Raw genomic sequence first — 12,341 nt, forward strand, 5'->3', positions numbered from 1 at the left:
GTTTTGATTTTGTAACATTTTTGAGCATTAAGGTTAAATGTCATTTATTTTTCTGTTAATTTGGCATAAAATGACTAAAATACCCTTATATAATTTATGTTAGCACTCAAATATGTTACTTTTAATAAATCACAAGGACTATATATGTAATTAATTCTAAAAAAAATACAATAACTAAACGTCTATTATATAGTAAAATATTGTAGTAGGGACAATGTTTATTTTTTAATAATTTTTATATAATTGATTTCAAAAAGAAATATGATAAATATCACACTCATGCATATTATCTCAAATATAATATACACACATTTTTTAATCTTTTATAATATATAGACCTATAAATTTTTATTACAATTCTTTATTTAGTTTTGTTAATATTATATTATATAAATATTATGTTGTTTGTTATATCATGTTATATTATGTTTTGGTAATCTTCCTATACTAATAAAAAAAATCTTTTTGTACACGTGTCACTCTCTGGTGCCTCCTCTCTTTTAATAATAGTATTACATATTAATTTTTATACACACAATATAATATAATATTAATTAATATAGTTAGAGATAAACGTATAAATTCAAATTTAATTAATAATTATCTATAACAAATATAAATGTATCAAATAATATAATAAGTATAATATTATTTAATATTTTTAGAGATCAAACGTATAATTTCAAATTTAATTAATAGTAAATTACTTTTTGAGTCCCTATGTTTTAGTGGTTTTAACCATTTGAATCCAAAATCAAAAAATTTAACATCCTGAGTCTCTAACCGCTCATTCACACCCCCTGTAAAAAAAATTCAAAAAACCTTTTGTAAGGCCAAATTCTCTAGTTCTCACAACATGTCGAAATTTTCATTTTACCCTAACCATATATATTTGTTAAGATAAAATATATTATTTGGATATAAACAATAATTACTAATAAAGTATCAAATCACATGTACAAGTACTTATAGTATATAACTTAGAAGACTAAAAATACAAGCGGGTTATCTAAATAAAGTACCAAATTATCTTTAAAGCGAACACTAAATGGTTTTTAAAAGACATATTTTTTTTGCTATTAAGTATATAACATTATATTTACTTAAGCCGTGTAATACATGTGTTCAATATTTTCTTCTAATTTTAAATTTATGTTACTATGAATATGTTTTCATCTTAAAAAATGGTCCAACTTCCTAATAACATTGAGTTTTAAATATTAAACTTAATTTCAATCATATTACGCAACTAAAGACATTATCATCATGCTAAATAAAGACATTATATAATATTATAAAAATTTTAATTTGAATATTTAAATGTCAACTACTAATTAAAAAAGTTGTTGTAGACGCTCAAATTTATAGTTTAAAAAACTTTAGTCCTACTTTTTTAAACGTATACTTTATTTTTAGCATGATTTTTTTAATATGTAATATTTTCTATATAATGATGATATTCATATCTTGTCTCATGATCCATATATCTAAAAGTAGTATTTATATCAAAGTATTTATTATATCATTAATATACATAGTAGAATTTAATTACAATTCATTTACCATAACCTCATAACTTATAATTATTTTTAAAAATACTTACAATTTTATGATCATTATTTTTTTTTTATTTTTTAGTGTTACTTCTTTTGAAGACATAATAAAATGGATTGTAGTATCTCAAAAGAGAAGTGAAAACTTAGAAAATTATTTTGAATAGCGAAAATATAACTGTTCTTTTGTTTTACTATTTTATCTAAATAAGTCATTTCATTAATAAGGATTATATACGAGTTTATAATTTATATTTTTTTTGTCATTTAACCCGTGTAATACACGGGGTTGAAAGCTAGCATGTAATGTAATAGAATACAGTGGCGAAGCTTGAAGTTTTCGTCGGGGGGGGGGGGGTCGAAAACGTATATATCCAAAAAATTCTATAGAACCGGGGGGTCGAAAACGTATATACCCAAAAGTTTCTATACGAAAATTACATGTACAACACTACTGAACGAAAAGTTCGGAGGGTCGGGCGCCCCTCCCGGCCTCTTATATGCTACGCCCCTGATAGAATATGATGTAATGTATTATAATATAATATAGTATAACATGACATTTCATGATATAACATAACATAATATAATCTAATGTAATATTACCTAAAATAAACAAAGAATATAATATGTTGCATAATATAATATGATATGATATAATATAACAATATAGTATAACACAACATAATATAACATAATATTATATAATATAATATTAACTAAACTAAAAGAATCATAATAAAAATTTATAGGTTCGAATGGGACTTGGAAAAATTAAGAAAAAAAATTACGAACACTATAATATTGTGGATCCATCAATGTTTTTATATTCTCCCGGTATTTTGTACGGGTGAGACAAATAACCTTATGATTCATATATGATAATATATTTTATTTTATTGATTTAATGATTTAGATATCATTAACTTATGAATATTATTTATTTCCGTCTAAAGTAAATATTCATATGTGATTTACAAAACCTAAAAAGGGCCCCTTATTTATATTTGTTCAATATATTTCCACACGTGTTTCTAATGACAAAAACATTAACACGATACATTGCGGCTTGCATGAAAAACATGCGTTATTAGTTAGCCCCCATCAAGAGTAAACCACAAGTCTTTTAAGTGTTGTAACCTTCTCTACTTCACTTCACCATATCTATATATATAAGTATATAACCACCACACTCTTCCACCATCAACCACCACTTCACAACCATGTTTGCTCTCTCTCTCATCCACTTTCTCTCTCTAGTTTTTCTACTTTTTTACTTGTTCTATTTGCTTCAACTCTTGCTAACCTCTACCTCCACCAAAACCACCAAAAATGGCCATCAATCATATCCTTTCATCGGTTGTTTTATGTCGTTCCACCAGAACCGCCACCGGCTCATCCATTGGTTCACCGAGCTCTTATCGAACTCGCCATCGCAAACCATCGTCTTGGCTCGGTTTGGTGGCCGGAAGAACCAAATGATCGTGACCGCCAACCCCGAAAATATTGAGCACATTCTCAAAACAAGGTTCGAAAACTACCCGAAAGGGAAGCCCTTTACCGATCTCCTAGGTGACTTCCTTGGTATCGGGATATTTAACGTTGACGGGGACTTATGGAGCACACAACGTAAGTTAGCGAGCCACGAGTTTAGCGCGAAGTCGTTGCGCGAGTTTGTGGTTAGTGTTCTTGAAGATGAAGTGACAAAAAGGCTTATTCCGTTGCTCGAAAACGCGGTTCGAGACAATGAGGTGGTGGACATGCAAGATGTCCTTAGGAGGTTGGCTTTTGATACAATTTGTAAAATATCACTCGGGTGGGATCCGTGCTGTTTGGATTACACCCGAGCTGTCCCGCCGCTGGTAACAGCATTTGATACAGCGGCGGGAGCTAGTGCCATGCGTGGCACTGCGTCAGCAAGTTGGGTGTGGAAGGTGAAGAGGTTGTTAAACGTAGGACGGGAACGGCAACTAAAAGAAGCCGTCGGGGTTGTTCACCGTGCAGTGGATGAGATCATCCGTGCACGGCGAGAACATATGGACGGAAGCGATAACAAAAAAGATTTGTTATCGCGATTTATATCCTCGGGTCATAGTGATGACCTCATGAGGGACATGGTAATAAGTTTTTTAATGGCTGGAAGAGACACGACATCCGCAGCGATGACGTGGCTCTTCTGGCTATTGACACGTCACCCGAGTATTGAAAAAGACGTTTTAAAAGATGTCACATTTCATGACAAGTTAACCTTTGAAGACCTAAAGAAAATGGATTTTTTGAAGGCGTGTTTATGCGAATCGATGCGGTTGTACCCGCCGGTGGTGTGGGACTCGAAGCACGCGGCAGAAGCGGACGTGTTGCCTGACGGGACCGCGGTGTACAAGGGGAATAGGGTGATGTACTTCCCATATGGTATGGGAAGGATGGAAACATTGTGGGGAAAAGACTGTTTGGAGTTTAGACCGGACCGGTGGTTTAGTGAACCGGGTGAGTTCAAAATGGAAAGCCCGTACAAGTTTCCGGTTTTTCAAGGCGGTCCGAGGGTTTGTTTGGGGAAAGAAATGGCGTTTACCCAGATGAAGTATGTGATGGCTTCGGTTCTAAGCCGGTTCGAGCTTGTACCGGTTAGCTTGGAAGAACCGGTTTTTGTGCCATTGCTCACGGCTCACATGGATGGTGGGTTCAAAGTTAGAGTTCGTAGCAGAAGGGGCTTTTGTGAACCATAAACATTTTCTTTAAAGTATAATTTAGAGTAAATTGTTAAAATTGTCCCTCAGGTTTGGGCGTGTTTACAAGTTTCATCCAAAACAACTTTTTTGTACCATATTGCCCTTCACTTTTGAGATTTTTTGCTATTTTCATTCAAACGTCTAACTCTTTTGCCAAAATCGTCACTGAGATTTGGGAATTTTTGTCATTTTCATCCAAATGTTTGAAAGAAAAAATAAAACAAATTAGAATTTTGGATGAAAATGACAAAAAATCTCAAAAGTAAAGGTGAATATGGTACAAAAAAATTGTTTTGGATGAAACCGGCAAACATGTCCAAACCTCAGGGACGATTTTGGCAATTTACTCTATAATTTATATCTTTTAATTTTATCTCATATGTATTGGGTATTAATGTATAATTTATGAATTCAAATATTAATATATAAGAAAGTTGTTTAGTTAGATAAAAAATACAAAAGTGAAGAAATAATGAAACACATGAAGAAATACTGACCCATGTTCACTGTTACATGGATTGGCAAAGAACATGCACACGTCACCTTTGAAAGAAGATTAATAAATAAAAACATTTCTAATGAAGGATTGTTTTCATAAAGAGATGAAACATAACATAACCTAAATCTTTATGTTAGTTAGGGACCCTAACTTATGGAAGGGGCGGATCTGTGGTATAACCATGCAAGTTAACTGCCCGCCATGAAAAGCAAATAGTGTAATTTGTACGTTGAAGTTTCGATCGTCTTCGTTAAAAGTTTGGTTAACTCCGTTAAAAAAAGTTCATAAGTCTGTCATTAGGTTGTAAGGTATGGAATGGAGCCCTAGGGGCACCATTGCGACACCTCACTGATATGTAGGCGCCACGTAGGACAAGAGACTCCATTGCCCTTTCCGAATAAAGTCCATAGTATGGAATAAAGCCCCTCAATCATTACTTAATCATTATTTTTAAATCTTGTAATTCTATTTAAACTAAACAAAATTACATAACCCAAATAATAAAACTAATATACAATTTAAACAACTAAAAAAATAGAAACCATGTTAAAAAAATTACATAACCATAATAAAAAAGCTACTACTCCTTACCGTCGTCGTTGCCGTTCTCGTTGCTTAACATGCGATCGTGCCCTAGATGTTCAACCAAATCCAATCAAAGATGTGGTTGTCAAGTACGTTGTGGATGTGACGATTCGGCTTCGTTTTAACACTTGAACCGCCTCCTGCGCCACCGCTATAAGCAAATCGTCAAGCGTACCCGAGTAGGTTGGAGAGTCGATTGACGTCTCGGAACTTGAAGACATTTTCTAAAAACAATTATTGGTTAAGAGGTTTTGTGAGAGTGTGTTTGAGAGAGTGGGTGGAATATGAGAATTGTGTGTTTTTATATATTAGTTTGTTTAAAAAAACATTTTTTTTTTAAAATTTAGTCGTTCTCAACGGCTAGCATAGGCATGGCCCACCCTCATCGTCTCGTTGTTGCTCACGATTGCAACCACATTGCATCGTCTCGTTTTTTTAAATTTGCTCGCTATTGTTTTTCTTTTTTCTTTTTTTTTTTTGCCGAGATGGAATGGGGTGGCGTTCCATAGCTTGTAGCCATAACCTAGGGTATGTAGGAACTTATTGGGCAACAAGTTTAGGTGAGAACAAGAAACTTGTAACCTATGATAAATGGCGTGTAAGTAATTTTAGGCTCGTTTTCCTCCTAAACTTGATTTGATATCTAAATTCTAGTAACTTGTTGATTCGATTCGAAAATTCAATAACCGAATCCGAAATTGAAATTCAATTTGAATACTGAACATCCCTAGCTAGATATTGAGATATTTAAGTTTAATATTACAATATAATAAAACTTAAATTATTCGAGCGTGCTACTTTGGCTCGAGCTCGACTTGTTAACAAAGATTCCAAGCTAATATTTTGAACGAATTTCAAGAAATTGTAACTATGATCTTTATCATCTCAAAAATTCAAATATTGCGTTTTATAAACTAAAAATATCCAAATTAGTGGTTTTTTAACTTCATACAACATAATAATCAATTTTATTATCGTATTTTCGTTACTATTTACACTATTTATTAGACTGGAGGGTGTGGTTGGAGCCTCATAGATGCTTTATCAGGCTACGTCAACATCACCTAGGATCCACCTCAGTCATGGAGCCCCCTTTAATTTGCATAGTGTGGATGGAGCTCCCTATTAAACAAAATTAAAAAAAAATATTTCATTGGTTAAATCAAGTGGGCCCACCTGATAAAGTCATTCTCCCTCGTTACCATGATGGAGCCTCTTCTATAGCGCCCCCTTTAAATCCGAGGGTGTGGAGGTATAGCGCCTCGGGGTCAGGGGCGCTTCCAGGGGTGTTTTGGGGGTTCTCAGGAACCACCTTGGTTTGGAAAAAATTAGTGGAAACCTTATATGATATGGAAAAAATTAGTGAGAATCTACGAAAAGGAACCTGGTGGAAAATATTCCTAGATCCATCACTGCCCGGACGCTATAGATGATGAGTTGGCGGGGATGACGCCCCACACCCTCCAGCCTTAGAGTATGATTATGTACGAGGAATTTTGGGAAAGTGGTCCTACATCAAGAAAAGGAAAACGTGTAGTTTCATAAAAGAATATATTATTCTTGGGAAAAGTGTTGATAGTGTATATAATAATATCCAATAAATTACATAGGGTTTATTTTTTTTAACGACTAATTTCTTTAATCCCCTATCTTTTGTACGACTTGAACTTAAGACCTTCCCCTTTCTAATCTAGGTGTTTTTAGAGGCTTTGCTTTTGTCAATGGTACACACCCAGTTAAATTTTTTAGTTATTTATTTTTCTTTTTTTTTCGAAAAGTATACTAAATACTTCATTCACACGAAATGACTGCCTCACAAAAACGTAAGAACGGCCCTACACAAACACAACGGACTCAAACAAAATCAAATTTACACCAACTTTTTCAGATATAGATTTATAACTCGATCTATTCTTGAAACATAGATAACCAAAAGCTTTGATACTCCTCATGATCTATCAAAATTTTAAGTTATTAGACTTCGTTTTAACGTGTCTTCTCGCTAACATACAAATTTGTTGCCGTTAAAAAGAATACTTTAATTTATAGGTATCATAACCTGCATCACCTCAAAACTTGCACATTTCAATTCACGTGAAATGTTTTGTTTGTATGGATTTAATATCTTATATCATAAAGATTTTACTACACATGTCCCTAAACTTATTTTGTATGGATAAGCCTTTACTTTTTTTTGCTATTAAGGGTGTACGGGGTGAGTTAGGCAAGGGACTTCGGCAATGTGTTTGCCGATAGACAACATCGCCGCCACCTCCTTTTGTCGATCCGAACTCTCAAAAATCGGGGAACAATTGCCGCAAAGGGGAAAGCCTTTTGGAACGTTAGAAAGGGACAAGTGGCACGATTTTTTGAACGTTTTAATTGTTTTTGAACGGTAATATTACCGTTAGTTTTTAAATAAATAAATAAATAAACACTCTATAAATATCACCATTCAATAAAATTCTCACCCCATCTAGTTTTTAAATTTTATGTAATGTCTTTTTTTTATTTAGTTAATGTTATGTTACTTAGTTTATTTTAATATAATTTTTTCATTTACTAATTAGGTAGTTTAAAAAAAAATTCTTTGCCTAAACTCAATTTAGGCATGCACCTCTTGTGATTTTTGGATAATAAAATGATGCGTGTGAGGTGTACTATATTTTTATGTATATTTTTAGCCCTTTTTAACCACTTTAGTCAAGTTTTAAATTTATAAAACACGATATTTACTAACACCAAATACACATATGAGCAAGTGCACCCATCGTGAGCGTAGTATAGTGTTGGTAAGATACCGAGGTCGTCCAAGGACACAAGAGCTTTTAATACCGGTTTATCCTCAACGTCTAATCAAATAAAAAATTTGGAAAAAGGTTTTAAACTAGAAAATAAAAACTAAAATGCTGAGAATAAAAATAAAAATAAAAACACTTGGATCCGACTCGCCTTTAGTGTAACCTTTGATTATTTCCGCACTTTTGCACTTTTTAAGAGATTATCTAGTTATTGTAGTAGGCCCCTCTTTTGAAGGTGGCGTTACCATCAACCCAGTAGTTTGAGTCAGCAAGGATACAATCCTAAAGGGTCGGATTATTGAAAGATAATTAATTAAGTTATTAATGCATAATGTGATAGGCCCCTCTTTTGAATGTGACGTTACCCTCGGCTAAGTAGTCTGAGTCAGGAGGGATACAGTCCTAAGTAGCCGGGTTAAAGTTTTAATAGTAGTTTACATATGAGGGGATCAAAGAGTTTGGATCCCCGCCATCCAATACCATTGGGTATTGAAGGAGGTCCTACTAAATTTGACCCCGGTCCTTGTAGGATCTATACACTGAACAAGGCAAGACTCTTACCATACCATTCCCTTAACCCCTGACCAGGGAGCCAACATATCTCTATATAGATCGCGGAGATATGAATGGTGAAAATTTTTTATTTTATATAGACAGTAAAATAATGCCAAGACACCACAGACAAATGATAAGGAAGGTTCACCTTCAACATAAGAAACTAGTTATTAAAGTCATTAATACATAACCAAATAGAAAGTGCGAAAAGATTAAAAATAAAAAGTATTACACGAAATGCTTATCTTCACCAAGTGATGTAAGAGACTTAGGCAAACATGGCCTTTGATTGTCAAGAACTCTTACGATCAATCTTGGATCCCGAGACGACTCACACACTCTATGATGGATGATGGATGATGGTGGTGGATGATGGTGTTGTGGTGGTGGTGGAGTGTGGGTGAAGTGTGAGAGAGGTGGTGTGCCAAGGGATGATTTGCAAGTGAGCCAAGCACCCCTATTTCTAGCCTGAACAGAAGCTCGGGCACGGCCCCGTGTCCATTGGGCACGACCCCGTGTCCATTGGGCACGGCCCCGTGTCCATTGGGCACGGCCCCGTGTCCATCCCTCTTCTCTTTCTTCATTAATTGCAGTTTGTCTGCATTAGTTGACCACGCCCTCGTGTCCACAGAAATCATCTAAACGACATCTTTAGGACTCAGACAAAAGTTCAACATCTAATATATATTAAACCATAACTAGGAATGCAAGGGTTTGATTTAAAACCTTTCCGAAGTCCGATAACACTAAAAATTGCCCGAAAAGCACTAATAGCGACGATTTCAACATTTTTCCGCAGAAATTCTGCAGAAATCAGCTTTCTAATATTTTTACGACTTGTAAAAATGTTATTTAACATAGAATTCATGTGAGGATATATTCGGGTATCATCCGAACCAATAACTACATCAATTCACACAAGTTACACAACTTAGCGTTCAAATAACATCTAACCGAAACAATTCGAAAGAATATCCGAACAATATCAAATCTTTTTCTAATGGTCATCTAGTGTTAATTGGATCATTATGGTCTTGTAATGATCATGTAACACCCTTTAAACTTACACTTAAACACTTATACTCATAAATTTCCTAAACAACTACCTAAAGGTTCTAACACTTTTACTAAGTAAATCAAGAAGCAAAAACAAAGGGAACCCCCCCCCTCATTCACGGTTGCAACATCCCCTTGTGGGACCCACTTTTTCAACTTGTTACCATAATATCTAGATATTTTTACTTCATGTTGTAAGTGGATGCAAGTGGTGAAAGATGATCATTGTTAGCAACTAGTTACTTACATTTCTAACCATTTCATGCATACTTTTTCACCTTCCATTTTCACAACACCAAAAGCTCCCAACCATACCCCATTTTCGGTCAAGAACACCCCTCCCCCATCTTCATTTTCAAGCCACTTTCATGATGATCAAGATGCATTTTCATGGAACTTGAGAAGATCTAAGGCATACACAAGTTGAAGCAAGCTTTCTCATCCATCTAAGAGCTCACAAGCATCAAGATCATCATTTTTCTTTGCTTAATCATCATCAAGATCATCCCTAGCCATTAGTGCTAGAAGTAAGCTTCAACAATCCCTTTTTTCATACTTATTTATGTATTTATTGTTTAAAGAACAAGTTATAACTAAAACAATCATACAAAATAATATGAAAATACAAAGAAGCAAAATAATAATCATGATATAAAAGTGTGTTTATGTTGTGATTTAAAGATGATTACTTGCATATTTGATCTAGTTTTGATGATTAGCATACAAATAACTTGTTAGATGATGTTTAAAAACATAATCTAACAAGTGTACGTGAAAATGTTTAAGGGTTTTGTTAAACATAAATGTTTAGATGGATGATCATGATCTTTGATTTTGTTAAAGTATGTAAGGTTTTTAACTAAAAATAATACTTTTACAAAGTTATAAAAAGAAACACACAAAATGGGTTTTATAAAACGCTTGTTAAAACTAGAAGTAATTTTGAACTAGTAAACATATGTAAAGATCATACCAAAACCCTACATGATTATGAGTTCATCTTGTTAAGTTTATGTTATAAATCTCATATGTTCAATTTTTTCTTAAAAATCATAAGTTATAAAAACTATTATTTTTGACAAAATCTTTATTAGATTAAAAGATTTTAAAGAATAGGTTTTATAAAAGCAAAGTTTGATATAAATATATATTTTTGAGAAAATATATATTTAGTTAACTTAACAACTTATGTGCTATGTGTTATTTGTTTGTATTAGTTATATTTATGATAACTAGGAACTTGAATACAATGGTACAAATGAACACAATGTACATTTCGACTAAAGTCTTACAAGACCACAGTTAAATACGCCTTAAAACACACTTACGGACATTCCGAGCTTTCGAACACAACTTATGGTCAAAACGGACGACGGGCGAATCTATGAACATATCGCCATTCCGAGGAGTTACTGCGACGTTTAGGCGATCTTTCGACACGAATACACACACATCACCGACAACAATATCCGGATGTTTTGAAACTTATAAAAACTATTGTGTATTCTTTTAACTAAAAAGCCTATACTTAGTAATTTTTTTATAAAAATGAAAGAATATATTTTTAACAAATGGGCTTATCACCCTAATTGGGCTTAACATAAACGCATGGGCTAAGCCCAATATCAAGACTCATGGGCTAAGCCCAAAACCAAACATTGGGCCAAGGCCCAATAACATTAAGCCCAATAACATTTGGGCCCAACACTATTTAGGCCCAACACTATTAAGGCCCAACTCTATTTAGGCCCAACACTATTGAGGCCCAACACTATTTAGGCCTAACACTATTGAGGCCCAACACTATTGAGGCCCAACACTATTTGAGCCCAAATAAACATAAATTCTTGGGCTAAGCCCAATGGCATATAATTGGTAAAAATCACAATTATACAATTTACTTATACAAAGACACGAAATCAAGAAGACAAGACCCGATGATACAACTCACAAGATACAAGATTACATATATATATATATATATATGGTGAAATATATATATAACAGTTTAACAATTCATACATCTAATACACAGTTCAACGAACAATAAAGAAAGTCTTACACATATTTAAGACACAAGACTTGTACTCAAGTCATTTACAAAGACCGAAGTGTCTAACAAATATAAGAACATTTGTAGGTCGCAACCTTGTTCAAGACGACCACGCGTAAGATCACAAACACTTATCATTCACGGACGCAATATTGTGAGTTCATGTCCCCTATTCATTTAAATGTTTTACAACTTTACAACTATCAGGGAAAATACATGTTCAACGTATGTTAAAGTTGGGGAATGAAACACCTTAGATCATGTGCGAATTAGGGTTATACATCTAAGCACCATTAATCCAGTTTGGACCTAGGTACAAGTGGTTAGATCTAATGGGTTTTGGCGAGCCCCACTCTTGGTCGTGGACCCATACAGAAGAGTGCTTTTGTGTCCCAGTCGATAGGAGTCGACATAAAAATCGTCTAGGGTTGGATTGCTTCCTTTTACATCACACATATTAATGTCCTTGCAAAACATTAATGATCAACGATTTCATTGACGCTTTACATA

The 12,341-nt window shown here is 33.8% G+C and overlaps 1 protein-coding gene across 1 annotated transcript; it reads left to right on the forward strand.

Moving 5' to 3' along the window:
- The first annotated feature begins 2,731 nt into the window (after nt 1–2,731).
- LOC110911674 (cytochrome P450 94B3) lies at nt 2,732–4,698 on the forward strand. Its single transcript, XM_022156298.2, has one exon. The coding sequence runs from the start codon at nt 2,777–2,779 to the stop codon at nt 4,277–4,279; it is 1,503 nt and encodes a 500-aa protein (XP_022011990.1). The 5' UTR covers nt 2,732–2,776; the 3' UTR covers nt 4,280–4,698.
- The last annotated feature ends 7,643 nt before the right edge of the window (nt 4,699–12,341 follow it).

The sequence above is a fragment of the Helianthus annuus genome, chromosome 2 (genome assembly GCF_002127325.2).
Source record: "Helianthus annuus cultivar XRQ/B chromosome 2, HanXRQr2.0-SUNRISE, whole genome shotgun sequence".
Classification (NCBI taxonomy): domain Eukaryota; kingdom Viridiplantae; phylum Streptophyta; class Magnoliopsida; order Asterales; family Asteraceae; genus Helianthus; species Helianthus annuus.